The following is a 27,190-nucleotide window of genomic DNA, read 5'->3' as shown; positions in this document are numbered from 1 at the left end:
GTATTGGATCCTCACACATGAGGTCCTGAGTTCTATCCCTGGGATTACATAGTTTTCTCTCTCTCGCTCTCTCTCTCTCTCTCTCTCTCTCTCCCTCCCTCCCTCTCCCCCTACCTTCATGCTCTCTCATTAATAAACAAATCTTAAAAATATATCATTATTTCATCAAAGTCAATAACTGGGAAGAATTGCATTTTTTAATCTAACATTCTACTTAAAAGGTGCCTGTGTTTGTCTTTTAGGAAAAAGTGCTGCAAAGGATATAAATTTGTTCTCGGACAGTGCATCCCAGAAGGTATGTAGTGTAAAAACTCATGTCTCCTCACCACCTTTGTAACTAACCATGGACGGAGTTTCAGTGCCCGTGGCGTGTGTACGTGTGCTATTTGACTCTCTGTGTATGCTTTCCATCTGTTTGTTTTGGCATCAGATTCCTCCAGACCCGTAGCATGCTCTGTCCGGATCATTACACAACATAACACACGTTAATTATTTTTTATGCAATATCAGGAAATGAAACACGGGCTGCTGAGCAGCCTCCCTGACCCGATACTTTTGATTCAACATCCTCAGAGAGAGATAAAGTGTGATAAGAAAGAGAAGAGAGGGAAAGATACCAAAACACCACTCCTCCATCCATGGAGTTCCCTTGGTGCTGCTCATGGTGCTGTTGTGTGGTACCAGGAATCAAGCCCAGGACTTCACATGCAGTAAGGCATGCACTGTACCCATTAATCTGTGTCCTGGCCGCACAGCAAAAAAATTCTTACAGTTCAGGTTTTATGCTGAAGAGGCTTTTAATTCTATACCCAGCACTTCCTTCATAGAACATAGTGGTTCTCCCCGGCCTCTGGACCTGAGAGTTTTCCATCAGCTAAAATTAAAGCTTTTTTTCCTGCCCACCAGCAAACACTGTGCTCAACTCAGCACTCAAGAGATAGAATGAAATGAGAGGCCCGGGCCTCTAGGCTCATATACCCTTGATCTGGGTAAGGAGAATTGGAATCAGATGCATCGAGATTATTATTATTATTATTGCCACTAGGATTATCACTTGAGCTCGGTGCCTATATGACAAAGCCACTGTTCATGGTGGCCATTCTTTTCCTTTTTTTCTTTATTTAGTAGGACAGAAAAATGAGAAAGGGAAGGGAGGTGAAGAAAGACACCTGCAGTACTTGCCTCACCACTCATGAAGCTTCCCTCCTGCATGTGGGGAGCAAGGGCTAAACCTGGGTCTTTGCACATGGTAACTGATGGGCTTGGCCAGGTACACCACAACCCGGCCCCTCACATCTGAATTTTTATTGTGCTTCCAGATTCGGATTAGTTTGTGTGGGCTACTATCACAGAAATAGCATAGACTGAGTGACTTCACCACCAGTGAGTTATTTCTCCAGGTTCTGGATCTGGGAGACTCAAGACCAAGGCAAGGAGCCAGTCACACATGGCAGTCCCCTCCTGTGTCCTCACATGGCCAAGGGACCTCATTTGTAAAAAGACACTTATCCCACTCATGATGGTTCTGCCCTCATAATCTAATCCCCTGCCAAGGGCCATACCTCCTCACACTACCACAGAGCAGGTTAAAGTTTCAGCAGGTGAGTTTGAGAATGACCAGGCTTCTTAATGGGTAGTGCAAACCTGAAATCCCAGGTCTGAGCCCCAACATTGCATCTGACCAAAGTGGTGCTCTGGTCGGTCTGTCTGATTAAATCTATAAATCAATCTTTAATATATATATATATATATATATATATATATATATATATATATATATACACATATTTCCAGATGACACCAACATTTGGTTCATACTACTCGCCCTTCTAGCTATGGCCTTTGGGCAACTCACTTTCTGTGGCTTGGATTTTTACAGAAAACTCCATGTACTTGACTCATATGGATGCTTTAAAAATAGTACCAGGTGTGGGGCCAGGCAGTTGCCCACCAGTAAAGCATTCATGTTACTATGTATAAGGACCTGAGTTCAAGTCCCCAGTCCCTACCTGCAGGAGGGAAGCTTTATGAGAGTCTCTATCTATCTACCTATCTATCTCTCTGTTCCCCCTCTTCCTCTCTCTTTCTCTCTGTCTCTACTAGGAGTGGTGGAATTATCTAGCAGGTATCGAATCCCAGTGATAACCCTAGTGGTAAAATAAATATAGATTTCAGCTGCAAAGGTACCTGAACTGAGGCAGACTCTTTTTAAATGTTTGTCACTGCTGTCATTAGTAAGTGCTCTGTGTGCACTAGAGAGGCATTTCGGAGCAGCCAGAGTTCTGTGGGGCACTGCCTGAAGGAATGGGTGGGTCACAGTGGTCTCCCAGAGGGGTAATGCAAGCCAGGATGTCAAGGAAGGGGCCTGCCAGAACTACAGCAGCAGCTGGAGGCACCTGAGCCTGCTTTGCCTGGACCTAGGCTGGAAAGCTGGAATGGGAGACACTGCTTTCTCCTCACCATTGCCCAAGGAACCAACAGGTCTGTGTACAAGACCCAGAGCCCAGCAGAGCTCCTCCATGCCACGTAGCTCAGAGTGAGTGAGCTCTCTGTCAGTGGGAAACAGTTGTCTCCCTCCTGTTTCTCACCCTCTGGTGGAAGGAAAGGTGAATTTCTTAAACCAGAGCTGTGAGTCATGAGAGCACTGCTTCCTGAAGGTCCATTAGGAAATCGTTTCACAAATACTGGTTCCTTGGATCTCTGCACGCTGATTCTGTGGGTGAGAAAATTCCCAAAGGTCAAAGTCACTGTGTTCTTTTCTAAGCCAGCTTCTTTGCAGTCGCCAGCTGAGGCCTTTGCATTTTAGTTTGGCAGGAACAGAAAGAAAATGTAGTCCAAGCTAGGGGAGGAGAGGCAGCATTGTGGTTCTGCAGAAGACTCTCATGGTTCAATCCCCGCCAGGGGCACTAGCCTGTTCACGTCTCTCTTGCAGATTATGATGTGTGCGCAGGCGCCCCCTGTGAACAACAGTGCACCGATAACTTCGGCCGCGTGCTGTGCACCTGCTACCCCGGCTACAGATACGACCGCGAGCGACACCGCAGGCGGGAGAAGCCCTACTGCCTGGGTGCGTCAACCCTCCATGTCCCCATGTCTTCATGTTGCCATTGTCCCCACTAGCCCGACATAGGAGGCTTGGAGGAATTCCCTTCAGCCCTGAGACCGTCTATCTAGCATCCTCCCCTCACATCCAGACCGTGTCACATCTTTAGGGGCTGGGCGGTGGCACACCCGGCTGAGCGCGCAAGGAGTTGGGCTTGGTCACTGCCTGTCTCCGGGACTGTTAAATTCTGGCCAAGGTTAGGGGATGGAGTCAGCAGGTCCCAGTTGACAGTGAGAGGTGGGAGCTGGGAAAGGGAATCGTTTCAAGGAATTAGAGCAGAGATGAGTGGCTGAGAAAGTTGTGGTCTATATACACAATGGAATACTACTCAGCTATTAAAAATGATGAAATCCTCTTCTTCACTTCCTCTTGGACAGAACTTGAAGGAATCATTTTAAAATGAGTTAAGCAGAAAGAGAAGGATGAATATGGGATGGTCTCACTCATGAACATTAGTGGAGAAATAACTACAGAAAGGGGAGACACAGGGGCAGGGCAGTAGCACACTGGGTTAAGCACACATAGTACGAAGTGCAAAGACCCACTCAAGGATCCTGGTTCAAGCCCCAGGCTCCCTACCTGTAGGGAACTTGCTTCATAAGCGGTGAAGCAGGTCTGCAGGTGTCTATCTTTCTCTCCCCCTCTCTGTCTTCCCCTCCTCTCTCCATTTCTCTCTGTCCTGTCCAATGAAAAATGGCCTCCAGGAGCAGTGGATTCTTAGTGCTGGCACTGAGCTCCAGTGATAACCCTGGAGGCAAAATATATATAGAGAAAGGGGAAACACAAAGTGGAACTTGGAGTGGGTGTGGTGTATTGCACCAAAGCAAAGGACTCTGGGCAATGAGGGGATTGGAGGAGGTTGGGATCCTGGTTGAGGATGGAAGCAAAAGGCCTAAGTTGTGGGTGAGAATGTCTTGCAGATACCTGTCTTGGAGAGACGAGAAGTTATGTCTGTGTGCCAATAACTGTACTGGAAGACATGACCCCCTGAAAAAAATTTAAATAAAAATAGAAGAGCAGACAATAGTGTAAATGGGAGCTCTGTTCCTGGCTGCTCTGAACCATGACCCACCCACTGAGGCCACTGGCCCAATGGCAGGGATGTCTCTGAGGCTGAACCTGACCCCCTCCCCCTCACCTTTGGTCCCCCCAGACATCGACGAGTGCGCCACCAGCAATGAGACGCTGTGCGCACACCTCTGTATCAACACCGCCGGCAGCTACCGCTGTGAGTGCCGAGAAGGGTACATCCAGGAGGATGATGGCAGGACCTGCACTAAGGGAGACAAGTACCCCAGTGACACTGGTGAGTGGGGCCAGGGAGATGCTCTCACTGGTGGGTGAAGCCTGGTGCAGACAGCAGAGGTGACTCTGTGGTGGAGCGCACACCTTGCGTGTGTGAGGCTCTGGGTTTAGTCCTCGGTACCTAAGATACAAACACACCTGGTGGTCTGGGAGGTGTCACAGCAGATAAAGCATTGGACTCTCAGGCATGAGGTCAAGAGTTCAATCCCCGGCAGCACATGTACCAGAGTGATATCTGGTTCTTTCTTCCATTCCCTCTCTCTCTCTCTCTCTCTCCTCCTCCTATCTTTCTCATTAATAAATAAATAAAATCTTTAGGGGCTGGGTGGTGGCATGCCTGGTTGAGTGCACATGTTACAAAGCACAAGGACCTGGGTTCAAGCCCCCGTTCCCCACCTGCAGAAGGAAAGCTTCGCGAGTGGTGAAGCAAGGCTGCAGGTGTCTCTCTGTCTCTCTCCCTCTCTACCACTCCCTTTCCTCTCAGTTTCTGGCTGTTTCTATCCAATAAACAAATAAATATTTCTTTAAAAATCATAAAAAATAAAATCTTCAAATAAAAAAAAAATACCTGGTACTCTGATCTCTCTCTCTCTCTCTAGGCACTCCTCCCTTAGTGACCTGTTCCTGGGTGATAAATGAATCTGTTTCTAAACAAGGAGGTCCCCCTTACCTGTAATAGCTTAGAAGGAAGGCATTTACTGTGGTAGTGACGGGTTTACCAGCTTTATAACACTGTAAGGTTTGGGCTGTCGTGAAAGTCGTGACACATTTTTTTTTTTTTGCCCAGAAAAACATAAACAAATCCGTCATGACCTTCTGACAGCCCAAGTCCTACAGACTGGACTATAATAAAAGCGAGGAGGGGCCAGGTTGGTGATGCACCCAGTGGAGTGCATATGTTACCATGCACAAGAACTCAGGTTCAAGACCCCAGCCCCCAGCTGCAGGGCGCGGGGAGCAGTGTTGTAAGTAACTCTCTTTCCCTCTTATCTCCCCTTCTATTCTCAATTTCTTTCTGTCCTATCAAAATCCATAAAGAAATATTAAAAAGAAAAAATATTATTTAAAAAATAGTTCAATTATTTCTGGCTGCTCGGAAGATGGTGACACCTGGGTGTGGCCTGAGGCCCAAAACTGGAAGGGAAGGACAGACAGCTGGTGTCCAGCTGCAGCCCCAGGAGAAGCTACAAAGTGAGTTCACAGGGAGACCAGGGAGTTGAGTCATGGGAAAGTCGCCCAAGCAGAAAGCCACAGGGCAGAGCCTAGAAATGCCCTCCAAGTGCTGAGTGAATGAAGGGACTGGAGGCTGGTTGCTTTAGAGGGTTGCAACTTCCGTCCCAACCTGTGGACCTCAGGGAGGGGAGAGGGGCCGGAGCTGAAGTTCATGGCCAGTGAGTGCACCATTTAGGCCGACAAAGCCACCCTAGCAGCCCAAGCTGTGGAGAACGTCCAGTTGCTAATCACATGAGTGATGTGGGGTGGGGTGGGGGTGAATTGGGCTCCTGGAGGGGGGTGGAAGACACTGTACTTGCCCCGGAGTTTGGCCCTCTGTTTCTCTCCAGCTTACCCATTACAAGTTGAAGATCTAGTCAATTAAAAAAGAAAGCTGTTGGGAATCGGCTCAGAATCTGGAGATTGGAATAAATGAATGAACCAGAGGTCAGGAATACTTATTTATCAGCCTATGCACTCAGGGTAGGCCAAAAGCAGAGTAAAAAAAAAAAAAATCCTTTTTTAAAAATATATATTTTTAGGGACCAGGTGGTGGTGCACCTGGTAGAGCACACATGTTACAGTGGACAAGGACCCAGGTTCGAGTCCCCAGTCCCCACCTGTAGGGGGAAAGCAATGTTAGTGGGGAAGCGTGTCTCTCTTTCTCTCTCCTTCTCTGTCTCCCCATACCCTCTTGGTTTCTGGCTGTCTCTATCCAATAAAGATCATTTAAAAAATGAAAAATACACCCTAAAAACAAAGTTGAAAAAATATCTATTGTATTTCAACGAGGGAGAGATAGGCAAGATAGAGAGGGAGACACTCTGGTAATGCTGTGATTGAACCAGGGACTTCAGAGGCTTAGGCATGAAAGTCTTCTGCAGAATCATTCTGCATTAAACCCCAGCCCTGTTTTGTTTCGGCATAAAAATCTATTGAGCACAGGCCTTAAAGATAGCTCGTCCTGAAGAATGAACTCTATTCCATGTGTGAGAACCAGGGTTCAAGCCCCAGACCATCACACAGGAACACCTGAGCACGTGAGCGGTGCTGTGGTGTCTCTCCGTCTCTGTTGCTCTCTCTCTCTCTGTCTCTATCTAAAACTAAATAAATAGATGAATAAGTAGAGGGGTCATGCAAGTATAAAATCTCAGCCATAACTCTGGTGACAACAATAAATAAATCAGTTGGGGAAAAAAACATTTTCCCCTACATTTGTTCTACGTGTGGAGCTGGGGACTGCACCGATTGCACCGGGACCTCCCACGTGTGTGTGCAATGTGTTCTGACATGCCATGTGTTTAACTTGACCTGGGTCACTGGGGCTCAGTGCCAACACTATGAATCCACCACTCCCAGAAGGCCCTTTTCCCTTTTTCCCCCCTCTTCCAATTTTATTTGATAGGATAGAGAGAAATTGATAGGGGAGACAGAAAGGGAGGGAGAAAGAGAGACACCCGCAGACCTGTTTCATCCTTGTGAAACTTCCTCCCTGCAGGTGGGAGCACGGTCCGAACTGGGGTCCTTGCTTATGGTAATGGGGGTACTCAACCAGGTGCACCACCACCCAGCCCCCTAAGCATGCATCACCTCACCATGCCCACCACCAGAGCCCCAGTGGTCGTCCTACGCGAGCACTGAGGCCCCGCCCCCTTGAAGCCTCTCCCCCAGGGTAACCTCAGGTTCTGCAGTTAGGGCAGAAGGGTTTGTCTTTGTCTCTTTCCATCTTTGTTGCTGTACGACCCACATATGCATGTGATCCTGCTGTCCGTCTTTGCTTCCTGGCTCATTTCCCTCAGCATGACTGCTTCCAGCTCCATCCATGGCATCTCAGAAGGCAAGATGTTCTTTTTTCCCACCGATGAGTTCATTGTGATAGAGGACATCTTCCCTTTCTGGTCCCTGGCTGTTGGTCACTTGGGTTATGTCTCTGTCTCGGTCATTGTAAACAGGGCTGCAGCGGACGTAGGCATGTGCGTACATCCTTTCTGATGAGTGTTTTTATGTTCTTCAGATACATACCCAGCAGTGGGATGTGGCAGGTGGCGGCAACACACTCTATTGAGCACAAACATTATGAGGCACAGGGACCCAGGTTCAAGCCCCCAGCCACACCTGCAGGGGGAAAGCTTCATAATCGGTGAAGCAGTGCTGCAGGTTGCTTTCTGTATTGGGTCTATCTCCCCTCTCCCATTTCTATTCTGTCAAATACAAGAAAAATAAAATAATTTTTTTTAAATGGAAAAGACACCTAGGAGTGTCTTTTCTGGGATTCTACGGTGGATCTGTGTTTAACTGTTTAGGGAATCTCCATATTGGTTTCCACAGAGGCAGGACCAGTGTCCATTCCCACCAGCTGTGAGTGCTCCAAACTTTCTTTCTTGGGATTCACACTTGGGGCCATGGTCAAAGTTCTGAGAGAAGCTTCCATTTAGAGGGGAGAAAACCCATTCATCTTGACTAAGCCCACACTTCCCAGAATGACACTCCTAAGAACCACCTCCCAGATCCAGTCTCCTGGAAATCCCAGTGTCAACAGTTGTAACTTAGAAGGCTCCAAGACCTCGCTGTGGGGCTGAGCTTGGTGAGTCATCTGGTCGACTTTCTGGTTTTGCAGCTCCAGACAGCCACTGAGGCTGAGAAGCTATCAAAGGCAGACAGCTGGGCAGCTCTTCATCGAGTCACTGAGACAGCACATTCCTTTCCACAGGGACTAAACAGACAGTGCCCTTGTGTTTAATCACTGAAACACTCTGGAAGTGGGACCAGTGAGAACAGAAGTCTTTGCACTGCTCATCCTGGGTTGTGATCTCCCCTCTCCTCCAACCCATGTTCACACTACACATGACAACTCCAAACCACTTCTTAAAATCAAAGCTCCACGACCTAGTGGTGGTTCACCTGATATATATATATATCCTCCATGGTTATCGCTGGGGCTTGGTGCTGGCACTATGAATCCACTGCTTCTGGAGACCATTTTTTCCATTTTTATTGGATAGGACAGAGAGAAATTGAGAGAGGAGGGAAAGATAGAGAGGGAGAGAGACAGCCACCTGCAGACCTGCTTCATGGCTTGTAAATCAATCCCCCCCACCCCTTGCAGGTAGGCTTGAACCGGAATTTTCACGTGGGTCCTTAAGCTTCGCACTTGTATGCACTTAACCAGGTATGCTACTGCCTGGCCCCCCTGCAAATGAGTCTCTCTCCCTCTCCCCCCTCTCCCTCTCCCCTTCCCCCCTCCCCCTCCCCTCTCCCTCTCCCTTTCCTTTCCCTTCCCTACCCTCTCAATTTCTCTGTCCTATCAAATATATATATGAATCTCTACCCCACTCTCTGCCCCAGCAGCAGTATTTTTAAAGGAGGTTCAGTGATGTATTATCAGTGATTAAAATCTAGTGATCCACACCCATATACGAAGAGGACTGGCCTTGGGGGCTTAACATTTTTCCAAGGAAAGCACTCAAACACCCCTAGCAGAGAGCACTGGGGACAGAGGGAGACAGGGGCTCAGCAGTCCTCCAGCCAACACCCTGTCTCCAGAGGAGGGAGCAGGCCTCACGTGACCTGCTTGCTGACCCCCAGCTGCTAAGCCCGGGAAGCTCCTCTGGCATCACAGTTGTGCAGCCCAGACATCAAAGCAGCCCATGACTTCAGCTATGACTCTCACATCTGGGACAGGAAACACTTCCATTCTGGTGATCTGGTGACCTCTCTCAGCCCCTCTGCCAACCAGCACCCTCTCAGCAGAGCTTTCCCTCCCCCTGGCTAAAAGGTGGATCCGTTTGCATTCAGATCCTCAGCAGTCAGAAAGCTGGTGTTAACCCGGGGCCCCATCTGGAACGTCAGACGCAGCTAAACTATCTCATCTGTTTGGGGCTAGTTAACAAACTAAATGTTTCACCCGGTCATTTTTTTTTAAGTGAAGAGATAATAATGATTGAGTATAAGCACATGCGATCTAAGACCTTTCCTTTCTCCAGGTGGTGGTGATTTTATTTATCTAATTTCCTTCACCTGAGAAGACAGAAACTGAGATGGGAGGGAGAGACAGGGAGGACACAAGACAAAGAGACCTGCAGGGGCTGGGCGCGGTAGTGCAGCCGGTTAAGCGCACATGGCACAAAGTGCAAGGACCGGCATAAGGATCCCGGTTCAAGCCCCAGCTCCCCACCTGCAGGGGAGTCGCTTCACAGGCAGTGAAGCAGGTCTGCAGGTGTCTGTCTTTCTCTCCCCCTCTCTGTCTTCCCCTCCTCTCTCCATTTCTCTCTGTCCTATCTAACAATGACGACAACAATAATAGTAACAACAACACTGATAAACAACAAGGGCAACAAAAGGGAAAAAAGTGGCCTCCAGGAGCGGTGGATTCATAGTGCAGGCACTGAGCCCCAGCGATAACCCTGGAGGCAAAAGAAAAGAAGAAGAGAAAAGAAAAGAAAAGAAAAGAAAAGAAAAAAGAGACCTGCAGTGCACTGCTTCATCCATTATGAAAAGACGCCTCCCCCCACCCACTATAGGTGAGGTCTGGAGGTTTGAACCTGTGTCCTTGCGCACAGGAATATCTGCATTTAACCGGGTGCATCCCTGGCCCCAGTGTGGTTGTTTCCCTGTGACATCAAACCTGCACATTGTCACTTAAGTCTCTTCCCCCCAGGCCAGTTTTTTTCATCCTTCTGTTGTACTGTGGGGAGAGGGAAAGAAAGAGACAGAGACGCCCCAGTATACCCCTGCTCTCCTCAGGGCTCCAACCCAGGCAAAGTGTGTTCTGTACAGGTGAGCTGTCTCCCAAACTCCATGGGGTTTTGATTCATTGTTGAGATTTTGCATTGTCCAGGGCCTGCATTACGGGTCCAGTGAATTGAAATTGCAGTCCAGCTTCAGCTCGGTCAGGAAGCAGCCACCCCGAGCAGGAGGGCCTTGATCCCAGCCCCATCTCTGGTGATGGCAAGGTCACAGAGCCCAGTCTGGTCCTCTCTGCCCATCCCCCTTCCCCAGGCTAGCCCACGTGAACTCCATGCCCCGTTGATTTCATATGAAAATATATTGTCTGGGGAGTCTGGGGCACCCAGACGGGAAGGCCAATTAAGGACATGCCGGCTCCATAATCATTAGCCTGCCGACCTCAATTTTTCAAACTCTTGTTTATTTTCTGATAAAGAGACCTTGACCCTGATGTCACTGATTCCAGTTCAAAGTGGCAGGGGTTGCCAGGTGTCTTAGATCACTTTCACGCTGAGGAACTTTACACACTGCTGGCACTGTCCCATTGCCCAGACTCCTGGGTGGAGGGCAGGTAGGGGTGCAGCATGGGGTGGGGAATAGTTTCAAATCCCTTCCCTCCAGCCCTACTCCCAGTTGCAATGCTGCGCTGCCACGGTTTAATCACCTTGGACACACAGGCTTTCTTTTGTGCCACCCACCCCTGTGAAATAGGTTGCAACATTCTTTGGTTTCCATAAATTTATTAGACACGACTAACTAGGCATCCAAGGAATCTTTAAGGGTCCAGATGCCATAGCCTCAGTGTCAGTGAAAGTTAGAGTGACGAACGCCCCCGCGTGGCCAGTATATAGTACTGCATCCTTAGAGCCCCAACTGGATGGAGCAAGAGGTCCCTTGACAGAGCAGAAGCCAGATGAGTCCGCAATCACCCAGAGGCAGAAGCGTCTACCCCGAGATCTTAGGGCATCATTACTGCGCTTGCTCGAAGCTGTTGGAGCTCCACGTGCAATGTTACTGGTGGGGAAAACCTCAGGGCTGTATTCGCTCCTATTGGAGGCCTATCCACACAAATGAAGTGCGTGTGTCTTTATTTACCTTCAGACCCTCTTGAGAGCTATTTTCCAGGGGGCGATGTCCAAAGTCTCCCCCTTATCTGTGATATTCTTAGGGAACTTAAGCATAAACTGTCGCAATGACAGCAGACACTAATATTTGATGAGCTCCCAGCCTGTACAAGGTGCTGGTCTCAGAACATAGAGACGTGGTTTGATTGACTGCGCACAGCAACCTCAGGGGTGGGGGGGTGGGAGCGTGCGGTCACATTTCTCGAGGAGCTGGATTCTCAGTCAGAAAGGGGCAGCATCACGGGAGCCAGGTGGTGGTGCCCCTGCTTGAGCAAAATCTCGGGTTCGAGCCCCCACTCCCTATCTGTAGGTGTCTTCCTTCCTTCCTCTCTGTCTCCCCTCCCCCTCAATTTCTCTCTGTCCTGTCAAATACAACAGAAAGAAAATAAAAGGGGAGTCGGTCGATAGCACAGTGGGTTAAGCGCACGTGGTGCAAAGCGCACGTGGTGCAAAGCGCAAGAACCGGAAAAAGGATCCCGGTTCTAGCCCCCGGCTCCCCACCTGCGGGGGAGTCCCTTCACAGGCGGTGAAGCAGGTCTGCAGGCGGCTGTCTTTCTCTCCCCCTCTCTGTCTTCCCCTCCTCTCTCCATTTCTCTCTGTCCTGTCCAACAACAAAGACCTCAACAATAATAACTATAACAATAAAACAGCAAGGGCAACAAAAAGGGAATAAATAAATATTTTTAAAAAGAAAGTAAGTAAATAAAAGGAAAATATGACCGTCTGGAGCAATGGATTCTTAGTGTCAACACCAAGTCCCAGTGGCATTTTTTTTTAAAGGTAGAACATCAGTACTCAAACCCAGAACTCACGCTTCTTGACTACCATATGACTGCTGGGTCTGTGGGATAAATCTAGGGTCTCACATATCTGTGGTACCTTTGAGTCACTTCCCCAGCCCACTGTCTATTTTGTGTTTTGAGAGAGACAGAGACAACAAAGCACCACTCTACCATCTGTGAAGCACCACCTTGGTACTGTCCTCGGTGGTAAGGCTCAGTCCCAGGGTCTGACACATAACCTGGTATGTGCTTTACCTGTTGAGCCGTCTCCCAGGTCTCAAATGCCTTTTTTTTTTTTTTTTTACAAAAAGTTAAATTTGCTCACAGTGTTTTGACAGAGAGCAGAAAACAGGCCTGAAAGAAGCAGCATAATATACATGGCCAGGGCGGGGGTAGATAGCACAGTGGTTATGCAAACAGACTCTTATGCCTGAGGCTCTGTCAGGTCCCAGGTTCAATCCCCTGCCCCACCATCCACCATAAGCCAGAGCTGAACAGTGCTCTGGTAAAAAAAAAAAAAAAAAGAAAGAAAACATACATGGCCCAACTCAGAGGCCTTTACAAAAAATAATTGATTATGGAAGAACAAGATAGAGCTAGGAAGAGAATGGAAAACCCTTCTCTCCCCACCCTCTCTGCTCTTCCTCACCTCTCTCCATGGTGTTCCACAGAGTGGTGGGGATCAGACATTCTGGGCCACCTCTGAGACCACTCCTTATGTTTTTGAAGGACCATTGCACTAGACATCATATGAGTCTAGGTGTGTAAAACTGAAGCCCAACCCCCTGTGGCCACTAGCTTCTTCCCCTCTGCTAACTGTTAGCTGCCCGTCCAGCTCAAAAGTGTGGTGCCGTTTGATTTCTCTCTGCACCACATGCCGGGGAAGCCACGCATCTGTCTTTCTCCACCTGGTTGATTTCCACAAGCACGGTGTCCCCGAAGTCCAAGCAAATGACTGCCAAGGACAGGTTTGAAAGCGTCAAGCTGGCGGTGTTCCGTCATGTGTAGACCATGCCATCCTTAGCCATGCCCCACCCAGGGATGTGGTGGGCCCTTGGCTTGGGTCTGCTTCTTAGCTGTTGTAAATGCAGCGGCAGTGGACATGGGAGGGAATAGGTAAGCCCCCAAAGCCTCCCCCACTGGGAGAGTGTACACAGACCTCAGGAGTGAACTGTCCTTGGTTGCCCAGTGTCCTGAGCCTGGCGACAGCCATGTGACTTCTTAGCCGTGGTACTACTCACCTCAGACTTACCTTTTTAAAAAAATTTAAATTTATTTATTAATGGAAAGATGGGAGGAGAGGAAACCAGACATCACTCTGGCACATGTGCTGCCGGGGATCAAACTCGGGACCTCATGCTTGAGAGTCCAATGCTTTATCCACTGTGCCACCTCCTGGACCACTCTACCTCAGACTTTCTTTCCTTTGCAAGATCTGGTTTCTCAAAATCCCCAGGCATCCCCCATTGCTCTTCCAGATGGCCCTGGGACCCTTTGCACTGGACAAGCCAGGTGGCCTTCCCGGCGCCTCCCCTTGAGGGGTGGGGGAGTGATAGCATGTGCATCCAGGTGAGGTCAGCTCCCCTTGCTCCGCTGGTTCCCTTTGAGCTGGGGCCTGAAAAGGTGACAGAGCCCAGCTCTGCCATACTGTGTGGTGTCCTATTGTCCCAGCTTGGGGATGGGTTATAGCATGGGGACATCTGAGGGGTTCTGCCTCATAGGGCATCTGGTGGGGCAGGGCAGGGCACGTGCCTCATGCTTGAAGGAGTGTTGATTTAATGCAGGGGCTCCAGCAGGCCGGGCTAGCGTCGAGGCGGTAGACAGAGACTTGAGGACACATGGCTGGGCCGGAAAACTATATTTCTTTATTCAGGAACAACGATTCATAAACTAACCCAAACTAATCACCAAACAAAAACTCTCCTGCCTCTTTCTCACATGGCGGCGCCAAGAACTCTCCAACTCTGTCACTCTGGAACTCTGTTGGGGTTCCTTGGGGCGGGGACAAGCGGGCCCGTGAAACTAGCAGGACCAACCCAATTTTCTTGGCAGGGGAAGGGCATACAACAAAGGAGGAAGCAGCTGGGGTGCCTGAGTTTGGGGCAGGGGCTCCTCTGCCCCTCCCCATCCCATTCCCCTGCTGACCCAAAGCAAACTGTCAGTTCTGAAAATCCTCACGCCTCTGCCCCTCACACGTATGCCTGGCTGGCCCTCTGGCGCTGTCTCTGGGCCCTGCTGTCGGCAGCCTCCAGCCGGCCCTGAACACATCCCCTTCTGTAGGGCTGGACGAGAAGGCTGAGGGTGCGGTGAGGACAGGGACCTGCTGTGCCACCTGCAAGGAGTTCCACCAGATGAAGCAGACAGTGCTGCAGCTGAAGCAGAAGGTGCGTGCGAGAACCAGCATGGGTGGGGGGGTCGGCACAAGAGTTGCTGAAGGGCCGTGCAGAGGTGAGAAGTCACTGGAGCACCTGGTAGAGTGCACAAAAGCTTGGGTTCAAGCCCCTGGGTCCCCACTTTCAGGGGGGAAGCTTTACAAGCAGTGAACAGGGCTTCAGGGTCTCTCTCTCTCTCTCTTTCTCCCCCTTTCTCCCTACCCCTGCCCATTTTTCTCTGTCTCTGTCAAAGAAAAAAGAAAAGGCATGGCCTCTGAAAGTGGTGGATTGTTGTGCAGGAAGCAAGTTCCAGAGATAGCACTGGTGGCAAAAAGAATAAAAAATGAAGTAGGGGCTAGATGGTGGCACACCTGGTTGAGCACACATGTCACAATGTACAGGGGCCTGGGTTCACGCTCCCTGCAGTGGGGGAGCTTCACATGTGGTGAAGGAGGGTTGCAGGGGTCTCTCTTTCTCTCTTCCTATTGAGGAGCAAAGGAAGAACCTGTAGTGATGATGAGTTGTGACCTCAAGACATTTTGTAATGGAGTGGAGTGGGGCAGGAGCTGGCTTACTCAGTAGAGCACACACCTTACCTTGTGCTAGGACTCAGGTTGTCCAGCCCCGGTGCCACAAGGGAGAGCCTACAAGGCACTGGGGGAAGTTCCCCCCACCACTTACACATACACACACACACATACACACACACACACTCCATCCCACCATCCTTCCTTTCTGATAACAGCCATTCTGTCCTTGTCGAGAGTTTATTCTTGTTTTGCTTACATCTTTATCCTCCACGTGGGAGTAGATTACTAGAGCATTTGTCTTTCTCCACGTGGATGTTTGTTTGTGTTTTTTTTTTCACTTTCAACTGCTTTTTTTTTTATTTATTTAAGAAAGGAGACATTAACAAAACCATAGGATAGGAGGGGTACAACTCCACACAGTTCCCACCACCTGATCTCCATATCCCACCCCCTCCCAGGATAGCTTTCCCATTCTCTATTCCTCTGGGAGTATGGACCCAGGGTCGTTGTGGGTTGCAGAAGGTGAGAGGTCTGGCTTCTGTAACTGCTTCCCCACTGAACATGGGCGTTGACTGGTCGATGCATACTCCCAATCTGCCTCTCTCTTTACCTAGTAGGGTGGGGCTCTGGGGAAGCGGAGCTCCAGGACACATTGGTGGGGTCGTCTGTCCAGGGAAGTCTGGTCGGCATCATGCTGGCATCCAGAACCTGGCGGCTGAAAAGAGAGTTAACATACAAAGCCAAACAAACTGTTGAACAATCATGGACCTAAAGGCTGGAATAGTGCAGATGAAGTGTTGGGGGGTACTCACTGCAGACTCTTGTGTACTTTTGCTTTCAGGTATATATTTTGCCCTGGTTTATGGGCACGTGTAAACATATGTTCTATCTCAGAGGACCTGGACTATATCTAGGTTTGGGGACTTTATTGGGGAGTGGACCACCTGGAATGGAATTAGAGAATACTATGAAAGGAAATGTCTCACCCGAGTGATGAAGCTGAAGGGTTGTCATTCCACACCTGAAGTCTCTGGATACAGTCTGAAGTGAAGCATGCTGGGGTGACGTGGATGTATTTTTAAAGGACCACATCCCTGTCACCATTTGTACTGACAATGGGGAGAACAAAGCACAGTCTTGTCCTGGATTCCAGCGACAAGATTTTATTCCTAGCTTTGGTTTTGAATATTAACTGATTGATTGATGAGACTGACTCAGAGCATTGCCCTGGCATATTTAATACCAGGAATGGAACTCAGGATCTCATGCATACAAGCCTGACCTTTAACCTTTAACTGTGCCTGCCCCTAAGTTGCTGAGGGCTGTGACCCACAGGGACCATGCAGGTGCTTGAACATTGTGGGTGGCCAGGAGGTGGCTCAGTGCCAGAGCACAGGACTTGCATACTGAGGTCCCAGTGAAAACCCCAGCACCAGAGATGCCAGGGTGGTGCTCTGGCTCTCTCTCTCTCTCTCTCTCTCTCTCTCATTAATAAGTAAATAAAATCTTTTTGTGAGTGAACTGTGTCAACTGAAAACAGAATCTGTCCACTAGCAGGGACTGATAACTTTTTAAAATTCTGGAGCCAGAGTTTAAAGCAGCAGGTTGGAAACAGGCCAGTGCTGTTACCTTTGGGGATGGTAGGTCTTTGGGTGACATCATGGGTGGATCTCAGGGTCCCACATCTATCCAGGTTCATCCAGTAGGGGGTCAGGGCTGGCCAGAGCCTTCCCCTAGGGGCCTCTGGACCTATCCTATGACCCTGCAATTCCTCTCCTGTGGGTATATCCTAAAGATTCAAATACACACATGCAAAAAGATTTTTGTACACTTATGTTCAGAGCAGCACAGTTTGTAATAGCCAAAACCTGCAAGCAGTCCAGGTGCCCAACAACAGAGGACTGGCTGAGTAAGCTGCGGTCTGTATACACAATGGAACACTACTCAGCTGTTAGCAATAATGAATCCACCTTCTTTACCTCATCTTGGGTGGAGCTTGAAGGAATCCTGTTACGTGAGATAAGCCCGAAGCAAACGGTGAATGTGGGATAATCCCACTGATAGACATAAATTGAGAAATAAGAACAGAAGGGGAAACACCAAGCAGAACTTGGACTGGAGTTGGTGTATTGCGTCAAAGTAAAGGACTCTGGGAAGGAGGGGAGGGAAGCTTTCAGGTCCTGGAGCATGATGGTGCAGGAGAACCTAGGTGGGGGTGAGGTGTTTTGCAGAAAATTGAGAGATTTTACACATGCACTTATAATTGTATTTACTGTAAACGTTTAATCATTTCAATAAAATTAAGAAGGAAAAAGAGAAAGGAAAGGAAAGGAAAGGAAAGGAAAGGAAAGGAAAGGAAAGGAAAGGAAAGGAAAGGAAAGGAAAGGAAGCCCGGCCACTTTCCTACTGCCCTGAGCTCCTTCTGGCCTGGTGGTTAAAGGGAAATTATCAGAAGCCTGGCAGCCAAGTGACTGACATTACCTGTTTCCTGTCCTTTCAGATCTCCCTGCTCCCCAACAGCGCCACAGACCTAGGCAAGTACAGCCCTAGAGACAAGGTGCTGGCCTCCAACACCTACCTGCCTGGACCTCCTGGCCTGCCGGGGGGGCAGGGCCCACCCGGTGAGTGTGGGAAGACCATCAGCATGGTGGCCCCCAGCCATGGCATGGCTTTAGTGGGGCTGGTTGGGATTCTTCCATCCATGGACAAAAGCAGACGCTGGAGTCCAGGGAGCCCCCCCAAAATGCAAAGAGAATTCCTGAAATTGGGGTCTTAAGCCTGAGAGATCTGGGCCACTAATAGTCATTCAGGATAAAATGTCTTGTCCTGAGCTTGGGTGAGGCTCTTAAAGACCGTTTTAAGGGAAACAACAAAGTCGCTCACCTGGGTAATGCCATGTTCAAGCCTGGCTCCCATGGCATTGAAGGAAGCTTTGGTGTTGTAGCACCTCTCTCTCTCTCTCTCCCCCCTTTCTCTCTCTCTGTCTCTGTCTCTGTCTCTCTTCACCTATCTCTCTGTTTATCTTTTTTTTAAAAAGACTCTTAAGTTACTGAGAAGCCACGTGAAAACAAGCTTTTAGTGAACTCCACGCAATTCTTCACCTCATACCCAGTCTCTTCCATTATACCACACTTTTGTCTCCTTCTTCCCCTGTGATGCATGAACACACGTAATTAATTATCTTGTTTATTTTTGCCACCAGGGTTATCGATGGAGCTCCCTGACAGCACTACAAATCCACCGCTCTTGGTGGCCATTTTTCTTTTCTTTTTTTTTTTTTTTTACATGCATAACATTCCCCAGATTCCCATTTAGCAATACAACCCCCACTATTTCATTCATCATTTTTCATGGACCTGTATTCTCCCCACCCACCCACCCACCCCAGAGTCTTTTACTTTGGTGTAATACTCCAATTCCATTTTAGGTTCGACTTGTGTTTTCTTTTCTAATCTTGTTTTTCAACTTCGGCCTGAGAGTGAGATCATCCCATATTCATCCTTCTGTTTCTGACTTATTTCACTCAACATGATTTTTTCAAGGTCCATCCAAGATCGGCTGAAAACGGTGAAGTCACCATTTTTTACAGCTGAGTAATATTCCATTGTGTATATATACCACAACTTGCTCAGCCACTCATCTGTTGTTGGACACCTGGGTTGCTTCCAGGTTTTGGCTATTACAAATTGTGCTGCCAAGAACATATGTGTACACAGATCTTTTTGGATGGATGTGTTGGGTTCCTTAGGATATATCCCCAGGAGGGGAATTGCAGGGTCATAGGGTAGGTCCATTTCTAGCCTTCTTAGAGTTCTCCAGACTGTTCTCCACAGAGGTTGGACCAATTGACATTCCCACCAGCAGTGCAGGAGGGTTCCTTTGACCCCACATCCTCTCCAGCATTTGCTGCTGTTACCTTTTCTGATGTGTGACATTCTCACAGGAGTGAAGTGATATCTCATTGTTGTCTTGATTTGCATTTCTCTGACAATCAGAGACTTGGAGCATTTTTTCATGTGTTTCTCGGCCTTTTGGATCTCTTCTGTGGTGAATATTCTGTCCAAGTCCTCCCCCCATTTTTGGATGGGGTTATTTGTTGTCTTGTTGTTGAGTCTGGTAAGCTCTTTATATATGTTGGTTATTAAACTCTTATCTGATGTATGGCATGTAAAGATCTTCTCCCATTCTGTGAGGGGTCTCTTGATTTGGATAGTGGTTTCTTTTGCTGTGAAGAAGCTTTTTAATTTGATGTAGTCCCATAGGTTTATACTTGCCTTAGTCTTCCTTGTAATTGGATTCGTTTCATTGAATGGTGGCCATTTTTCTTTCCTATTTTATGTGATTGGACAAAGACAAATTGAGAGGAAAGTAAGACATAGAGAAGGGAGAGAGAAAGAGATACACCTGCTTCACCATTCATGAAGTTTTTCCCACCGCCACAGGCGGAGAGTCGGGGCTCGCGCCTGGGTCCTTGCACACAGCAACATGTGCACTCAGTCCAGTGTGGTACGCTGCATGGCCCTTATTACTGCTTGGTAACTAGAGAGTGAACAAGTGGCAGGAGGAGAAGCACCACAGCACTGATCCATTGCTCATTATTTCTCCCCCATGCAGCTGCTCCCATGTGGTGGCCAGGAGCTTGAACTCTGGCCCTTACGCATTGCAAAGTGAGCGCTCTACTGGGCAGGCCGTCTCTTGCCCCCCTAGTTCATCACTACCACTGAGCTATCTCCTTGGCCCTGGACACATTTCTGTCCCTGTTTCACAGCTGCCTATATGTTCCTCTTTACCTGTCCACTTTATCAAGATGTACGTCCCATGTAACTTGATGAATTTTGACAGCCATGCCCACCCTCTGCCTGTGTGGTTTTTGAGACAGTGAACATTCCCATCACCCCCCACCCCCCACCTTGCCCCGAAATTCTGTCGTGCTGACTTACACTCTTCTCCCAGCCCCAGCTCTTGGCAGCCACTGACCTGTTTTGATGACGGTTTTGGCCTAGAACTTGACAGTTCATCGGATGTGTGGGCTTCCTGTGTGGCTTCTCATGCTCTCCGTCCTTTTTTGAAGACAATCCCAAAGTCGTATTACTCCATCAGGCACTGAGCAACAAGAAGTTAAAACAGCAGTCGCAACGCGTTTTCTCCTTCATAGTACATGTAGGGAGACCCGTCGATTATTTTTCTCAGCTTTAGCGAGCTCTTCTAGAACACAGAACTCCTCCCTGATTACCACTGCTGGGCAGGCAACATGCCTGGCATTATCAGTGACCTCCTGACAGTCATAAGACACACGGGAGGAAAGCAAATTGCCCTAAACAGGTTACCCCTGTCCCCCACTAAGTTCGCAGAAAGTTTCTGCCATGAGAGACCCAGGTGATCTGCTGTGATCTGGGATTTAAGGTTGATGTCGGAAATGAGAAGCTGACAGCCTGTGCCGGAGCAAGAAGGACATGAGCAGATACTAGATTCGAAAGTGGAGCACCTGGTTAAGTGTGCACATTACAACGCACAGAGACCCAGAGTTCAAGCCTCTGGTCCCCACCCACAGGGGGAAAACTTAACGAGTGGTGAAGCAGAGCTGCAGATGTCTCTCTTTCTCTCCCTGTCCCTCCCCTCTCCATTTTTACTCATCTCTATCCAATAATACATCATTTTTTTAAATAAAAAAAAGAGGGGCCTGGTGGTGGCACACCTGGTTGAGCTCACACATTAAAATGCACAAGGACCCAGGTTCAAGTCCCCGGTCCCCACCTGCAAGGGGAAATCTTCACAAGCGGTGAAGCAGGGCTGCAGATGTCTCTCTATCCTCCCCTTCCCTCTTGATTTCTGACTATCTAATAAATAAATAAAGATGAAAAAAACAAAGCAGGAGAAGGGCTCGGGAGAAAGCATAATGGTTAAGCAAAAAGATTTCCATGCCTGAGGCTCTGAGGTCTCAGGTTCAGTCCCCAACAATGCCATAAGCCAGAGCTGACCAATGCTCTGGTCTTTCTCTGTCTTTTTCTATATGCCTTCCCCTCAGTAAAATAAAACTAGATAGTGGTCTGGGAGGTGGTGCAGTGACTAAAGCATTGGACCCTCAAGCATGAGGTCCTGAGTTCAGTCCTCAGCAGTGCATGTACCAGAATGACGTCTGATTCTTTCTCTCTCCTATTTTCTCATGAATAAACAAAATCTTAAAAAAATAAAACTAGATAAATTATTTTTAAAAAGAAAAGAAAGTTAGCAAGAACTAAGCCTCACAATTCTCCCCAAGCTATCTGTCTGTGTTCTGCAGTTTCCACTACATCTCCCACTTTCCATCAAGACCAAGTCTCAGTGTGTGGAGGATAAACTGGTCTCTTTGTGGCTGGGTGGTGGCGCACCTGGTTGAGTGCACACGTTACAATGTGCACGGACCTGGGTTCAAGACCCTGACCCCCACCTGCAGGGGGAAGCTTTGTGAGTGGTGAAGCAGTGTTGCAGGTGTCCCTCTGACTCTCTCCTTCTCTATCTCCCCTTACTCTCTTGATTTCTGGCTGTCTCTATCCAATAAGTAAATAAAGATAATACAAAAAAGGGGGTGGCGGTAGCACAGTGGGTTAAGCGCATGTGGTGCAAAGCACAAGGACTGGCGTGAAGATTCCAATTGGAGTCCCCGGCTCCCCACCTGCAGGGGGGTTTCTGCAGGTGTCTGTCTTTCTCATCCCCTCTCTCTGTCTCCCCTCCTCTCTCAATTTCTCTCTGTACTATCCAACAACAGTAAAAAAAAAAAAAAAGTCAATAAAAAGCAAATTTTAAAAAATAAAAGATAAACTGGTCCAGGACTTGCTTTGTCCTGCAGCTCATCCCCTGGATCCGAGCTGCTCTGGGGCATGTGGGATTTTCTCCACCAGATGCCTCACACAGGTAGACTCTCACTGCTTTGAAGAAGACCCTATTCTCTTCCTTCCCAGTGATTCCTAGCCCAAGCTCTCTCAGCCTCCCCTCCTTCCATCAAGAGGATCTTCCTGCTCTGTGTCCCTGGGAGCAATGCATCTCCAGGCCATTGTATAGATCACTGTTCTGTCTTTCTTCTTAGGTCAGTGTCCTGCTGGCCTGCCATTCTCATTCTGCCCCTGTGAGCAGACTGGTGGAACTGTCCAGGGTCCTTAATGGAGCAGAGAGCCATACAGGACTAGCTCTGGTCAGGGGCACACTTTCTCCCTACCCCTGTATTCTTCTCTCTCCTGACTAATAGCACTGCCATTCACCTGGACTGAGCTCTGGGAGGGCCACTACAGACCTCCGGTCTCTCGGGCCCCAGAGGCAGAGCTGTGGCAGAGCAGTTGCTCACGATTCTGAATTCCACAAACTACTATGTAAAGAGCAGTCAGAGGGGCCAGGTGGTGGCACACCTGGTTGAGTGCACATGTAACAATGTGCAAGGACTCAGGTTCGAGCCCCCACTTCCAGGCGGGGGGGGCCTCACAAACAGTGAAGCAGGGCTGGAAGTGTCTATCTTTCTCTCTCTACTTCTGTATTTACCCTCTCCCATATTTTTTTATCAAATAAAAATAGAAAAAAAAGAGGGGGGAAAGTGGTAGATTCATAGTGAAAACACCGAGCCCCAATGAAAACCATGGTAGCAATAAAAGAATAAAATAAAAAGAAAAAAACAATCAACCAAGGGACAAGTCACCAGAAATACTTTCCAAGGGTGGCCTAAAGGACAGCCATTCTTTAGGAACCAAAGAAGGGCTTTTTTTTTTCTTTTTTTGGCCTCCAAAGTTATTGCTTGGGCTCATGCCTACACTACGAATCAACTGCTCCTGGTGGCCATCTTTTTTCCATTATTGTTGTTGGATAGGACAAAGAGATATTGAGAGTGGAAGGGGAAGACAGAGAGAGGGAGAGAAAGATAGACACCCCGCAGGTGGGAAATCAGGGGCTTAAACTGGGATCCTTGTACCAGTCCTTGCACTACCATAACCCTAACCCTAGCCCACACTATGTGCGCTTAACCCAGTGCACTACCCCCGTCCCCCAAGAAGGGACTTTCTACATCAAGGTCAAAGGGATTCTCGTCATCAGTCTCAGTGTCAGCAGTGCTGGCCCTGGCTGTTGGCACCCTCATCTAGCACTCTAAAGACCTCATCACTACATATGCCTGTCCAGCAGCACAAAGCTAGTGGTGACATGTCACTTATCTTCCATCTGTGTCAACAGTGTTTTTTGGAAATTGCTTGCCACAGTCTACGCAAAGTCACCTCATGGGCTGAATATAAACACTCTCTCCCTGGGGGCTGTGGACAATGGGAAGCAGTTCTTCCTTTGCCTCCCCCTCCTGGCACTGATCCACCACAGAGCTCAGTCCTGTGCCTGTCACAGCAAACCCCAGAGGACACCCCAACATTGCACATGAACCCAACCAGCATCTGGCCTTCTGAAATGAACACTCAGGTGGTTGGTTAGGAACAGAATTTGTAAATAAAATGTGGTTCTCAGGCCAAGGAGACAGCACAGAGGTTTGTACACCAGACTTTCATGCCTGAGATCCCACAGGTTCAAACCCCAGTCCCCATCGTCAGGGGGGAAGTTTTTACAAGAGGTGAAGCAGTGTTGCAAGTGTCTGTCTCTCTCCCTCTCTATCACCCACTGCCCTCTTGATTTCTGGCTGTCTCTATCAAATAAAGATAATAAGAAAAATTAAAAAGAAGAAGTAGCTCATCTGCTAGAAAGCACACATATCATGTACAAGGACCTGAGTTCAAGCCACCAGCACCCCACGAAAGCACTAGTCACAAAGGGAAACACACAAGCAGTGGAGAGTTCTGTAGTATCTATCCTCTTCTCTCCCTCTTTGTATCGTTCCCTCTGTCTTAAGATAGATAGATAGATAGATAGATAGATAGATAGATAGATATTGAATCATGCAAGTACAAAGCCCTTGTAGGAAAAAAAAAATGTTGTCCCCTCCATTAAATCATGTTTCTCTAGCCTAAATAATATGGTCAAAAGATCTTCACAGACCACAAGTCTGGTTTCGGGGTGTCTCTCTCCTTCTCCGGCAGGGTGTCCTCCAGGGGAAAGGTAACGGGCTGGTTCTTTCTCGCTCACGACAGGGGTGACACGAAGTAAAAGACACCAGGGGACTCTTAGCGTGAATCTAGAATCTGAGTCCTTAGAGTCCCAGAATCCTAGAGTCCGTTTATTGGCAAAGTGGACATGAGTTAAATAGAAAAGCAATGGAGGTAATTATTGTTGCAATATGACAGAAATTACAGGTTTCTTAACAGTCAGCATGCCCCTAAGGTAGGGGGTTGGTATGACAGGAATTGATGAGATACAAGACAGTTATTTTCCATAACACAAGCAACTTAATTATCCAAAGGTATTTGAGAGAAGCATAGGGGTTAAACCCGTAGGGTGAGACAGAGAGAAGATGAATATCAAAAGGCCATATAGTTTGGCATTTCTCTTGTCTGGGGTCTGAGGTGTGTGATGAAGTGTGTGATAAGGTGTGTTCTTCTGTGATCAGAAGGTGACTTTGAATGAGTGAATCTGCGGCCATGTGGCCTGCAGTTAATGGAGGGAAGTACTGGGGTATCTGTGGGCCTGAAAGTCGAGAAGGAAAGAACCAAGTCTGAGTTTCCCCCCTTTTGCTCACCTCGGTTGAGAGAGACTTACCAAAAGGTTATCTTCTCAGACCTCCATCCAAAGATGGGGGTGGTTCTCCCTAAGCTCTATCAGGCTCACACATGTTCCCAACAGTCTGGATTTTGAATACTGATGACAGAAGCCAGCACCCCTCTCAGAGTCTGGATAGCACAAAAGTGACCTGAGCCTGGACCCAATATTTCATTGGCATAAAAGGAGTTTATATGATGTATGACATTTAGATATGCCCTGAGGAGTCAGACATTAACTACCTTTATGAAGATGTGGAGAAACTAGGATCGCTATGAATTATTGGTACAATTGTAAGATGGTGCCACCACTATAGAAAATACTATGGACAGTCCTCAAAAGATGAAAGCCAGACCTGCCATGAGATGGATAAAGAGAGAGAGGAAACTTGAAGCAGACTCTTTCTTTCTCTCTTCCCCTCTCTCACCAAATGTGATGCTAATAAGGTTTCTGCACTTTGATTCCAGGTTCCCCAGGACCGAAGGGCAGCCCGGGCTTTCCTGGCATGCCTGGCCCCCCAGGGCAGCCTGGCCCCCGGGGCTCCATGGGACCCATGGGACCTTCTCCTGACCTGTCCCACATCAAGCAAGGCCGGAGGGGTCCTGTGGTTAGTATCTGATGAAAACCCTGCTGGTTGGGGCTGGTGTGTTCCTGTCCAGTACTTTCTCCTCCCACTAAGTCAGACCCGTTTGTCTCACAGGGCCCACCGGGGGCACCAGGAAAAGATGGCGCTAAGGTAAGTCCCACACATGCTGCCTATACACCTAAGGCTTCTTGAACCACCTGGGCAGCAAGCCAAGCTCACATGCTGTTTGTTCACTGTCCCCACTGTGCATTTGACAAAATTGAGGCACAGATTTCCCCACCACCAGGCAGGATTCAACCCAGCTTCCAGCTCACTTTGGCTTCCAAGAAGAAATACGTGTATTGGGTTGTTGGAAAATTATGTTTCTATGTTCTCCTATGCAAAAATGTCCTAACTTTTCCAACAACCCAATAAGTTGGGGAATCAGAGGGGACTGAGAACAGGAGGCGAAGGGCAACTCCCTGAGCTGAGACCATGGTGGTGGCAGCCTTATGGGCCAGAAAGCTAACCCCACTCTTCCTGCTTCTAGGGGGAGAGAGGAGCTCCTGGGCCCAGAGGGTCTCCGGTAAGTAGCCCCCGCTTCCTTTGTGGGCATGTCTTGGGGCGCAGCTCTACTGAGGCCCTTCCAGCCCCCACTGAGCCTCTACAAACAGAGCCTGGTAGTAAGAAGATGCCTTTTAACAGCCACTTGGGACCTAACCTGAAGACATCATTCCTGTTTTTCCCTTTGGTCATGAGTTGTGTTTTCCTTTTGCCTGTCTCCCTTTAAGATGCAGAAGTCCAGGGCTGGATAAATAGCTCACCAGGTCGGGAGGGTCTAACCATGCACACAGCCCAAGTTGAAGCCCTGAGACCACATGGGAGGTGCTGTGATACCACTGGAAACTCTGGTGCTATGTGTCTCTCCCACCCTCTGTCTGTCTCTCCGCCCCAATAAAAAAGCATCAAGGTACCATAAAATCGTACATATGTGAGGCCCCGACTCAAAAAAACAAAGGATGCAAAACCTCACTAGTCCCTGAGTCTCACCCCAGTATGTCAGGAACCAACCAGCCAGAGACTAGAGAGCTCTGAGGCCAAGCACTGAAGGACTTAGCCATCATTCCACCCCCGGCATTCCAGGGGGCCACAGCCTGCAGCCCCAGTACTAGCCTGGCTGTGTGGAACCACCGAGGAGTGGCTGGGTGCACAGTGGTGTCTTGGGTGTTAGCAATGAAAACAAACTACAAACCCAGGAGGCCGCAGCTTGTGAAGACGACTATATCATTTCTGGAGAAGGAGTCTCAGGCTTTCAAACAGGAGGTCTGGGTCACCGCCTCCACTCTGCCACTGTCCACTGGTGGCTGTGCCGTGCCCAGGGTCCAGTGCCTTCTGTGTGTGATGTCAATGGGAATCAAATCTTGTGGTCACTGTGAATGTCCTTGATGGCCAAGGGCCAAGGCATCACAAAGGGCTCCACTGCAGTTTCCAGGGTGCTGGCTTCAACCACGGGGGTTACATCACGGGGGTGATGTAACAGAGGTGTGATAGCATTCTGAGACAGTTCTAGAACATGCTTGCCGGTACCCCCTCCCCAGTGCATCACATAAAAATTATAGCCTAGTAAATACTAACAAATGATCGAAGATGTTCAGGATGTAGGAACACCTCAGAAGTCTTTTATCTGAACTTTTGCCTGACCAAGGACAAGTAAGTACCTTTACACCGTGCTTTTGGTTCTACTTAGCATGCAGCTATAGCCAACCATCCTTGCAAACATTTGAATTTCATTTTTTAACACATATTTTTATGTGACATCAG

The 27,190-nt window shown here is 48.5% G+C and overlaps 1 protein-coding gene and 1 long non-coding RNA gene across 7 annotated transcripts in view; one reads left to right on the top strand and one right to left on the bottom strand.

Annotated features, from left to right (window-relative positions):
* CCBE1 (collagen and calcium binding EGF domains 1) overlaps positions 1-27,190 on the top strand; it is a 238,019-nt gene that overhangs the window by 205,278 nt on the left and 5,551 nt on the right. For 4 of the 6 annotated variants that reach the window (XM_007529015.3, XM_060173955.1, XM_060173958.1 and 1 more), the window contains 8 exons: positions 243-295; positions 2,933-3,067; positions 4,257-4,409; positions 14,532-14,635; positions 17,654-17,774; positions 25,272-25,411; positions 25,505-25,540; positions 25,920-25,955. In XM_007529015.3, the coding sequence (XP_007529077.1) occupies positions 243-295; positions 2,933-3,067; positions 4,257-4,409; positions 14,532-14,635; positions 17,654-17,774; positions 25,272-25,411; positions 25,505-25,540; positions 25,920-25,955 (778 nt within the window). Of the gene's footprint in view, positions 1-242; positions 296-2,932; positions 3,068-4,256; positions 4,410-14,531; positions 14,636-17,653; positions 17,775-20,156; positions 20,292-25,271; positions 25,412-25,504; positions 25,541-25,919; positions 25,956-27,190 lie in introns of those variants that run through there. The other 2 variants (XM_060173956.1, XM_060173959.1) reach the window with 2 other exon arrangements.
* LOC132533178 (uncharacterized) lies at positions 16,147-20,220 on the bottom strand. The gene is made up of 3 exons (XR_009545093.1): positions 20,131-20,220; positions 16,783-16,942; positions 16,147-16,262 (listed from the first exon to the last, which is right to left on the bottom strand). It is a non-coding gene; the product is annotated as an uncharacterized LOC132533178 (long non-coding RNA).

Source organism: Erinaceus europaeus, chromosome 15 (assembly GCF_950295315.1).
Source record: "Erinaceus europaeus chromosome 15, mEriEur2.1, whole genome shotgun sequence".
In the NCBI taxonomy this organism is placed as follows: domain Eukaryota; kingdom Metazoa; phylum Chordata; class Mammalia; order Eulipotyphla; family Erinaceidae; genus Erinaceus; species Erinaceus europaeus.
This window is presented reverse-complemented; position numbering and strand designations above follow the sequence as displayed.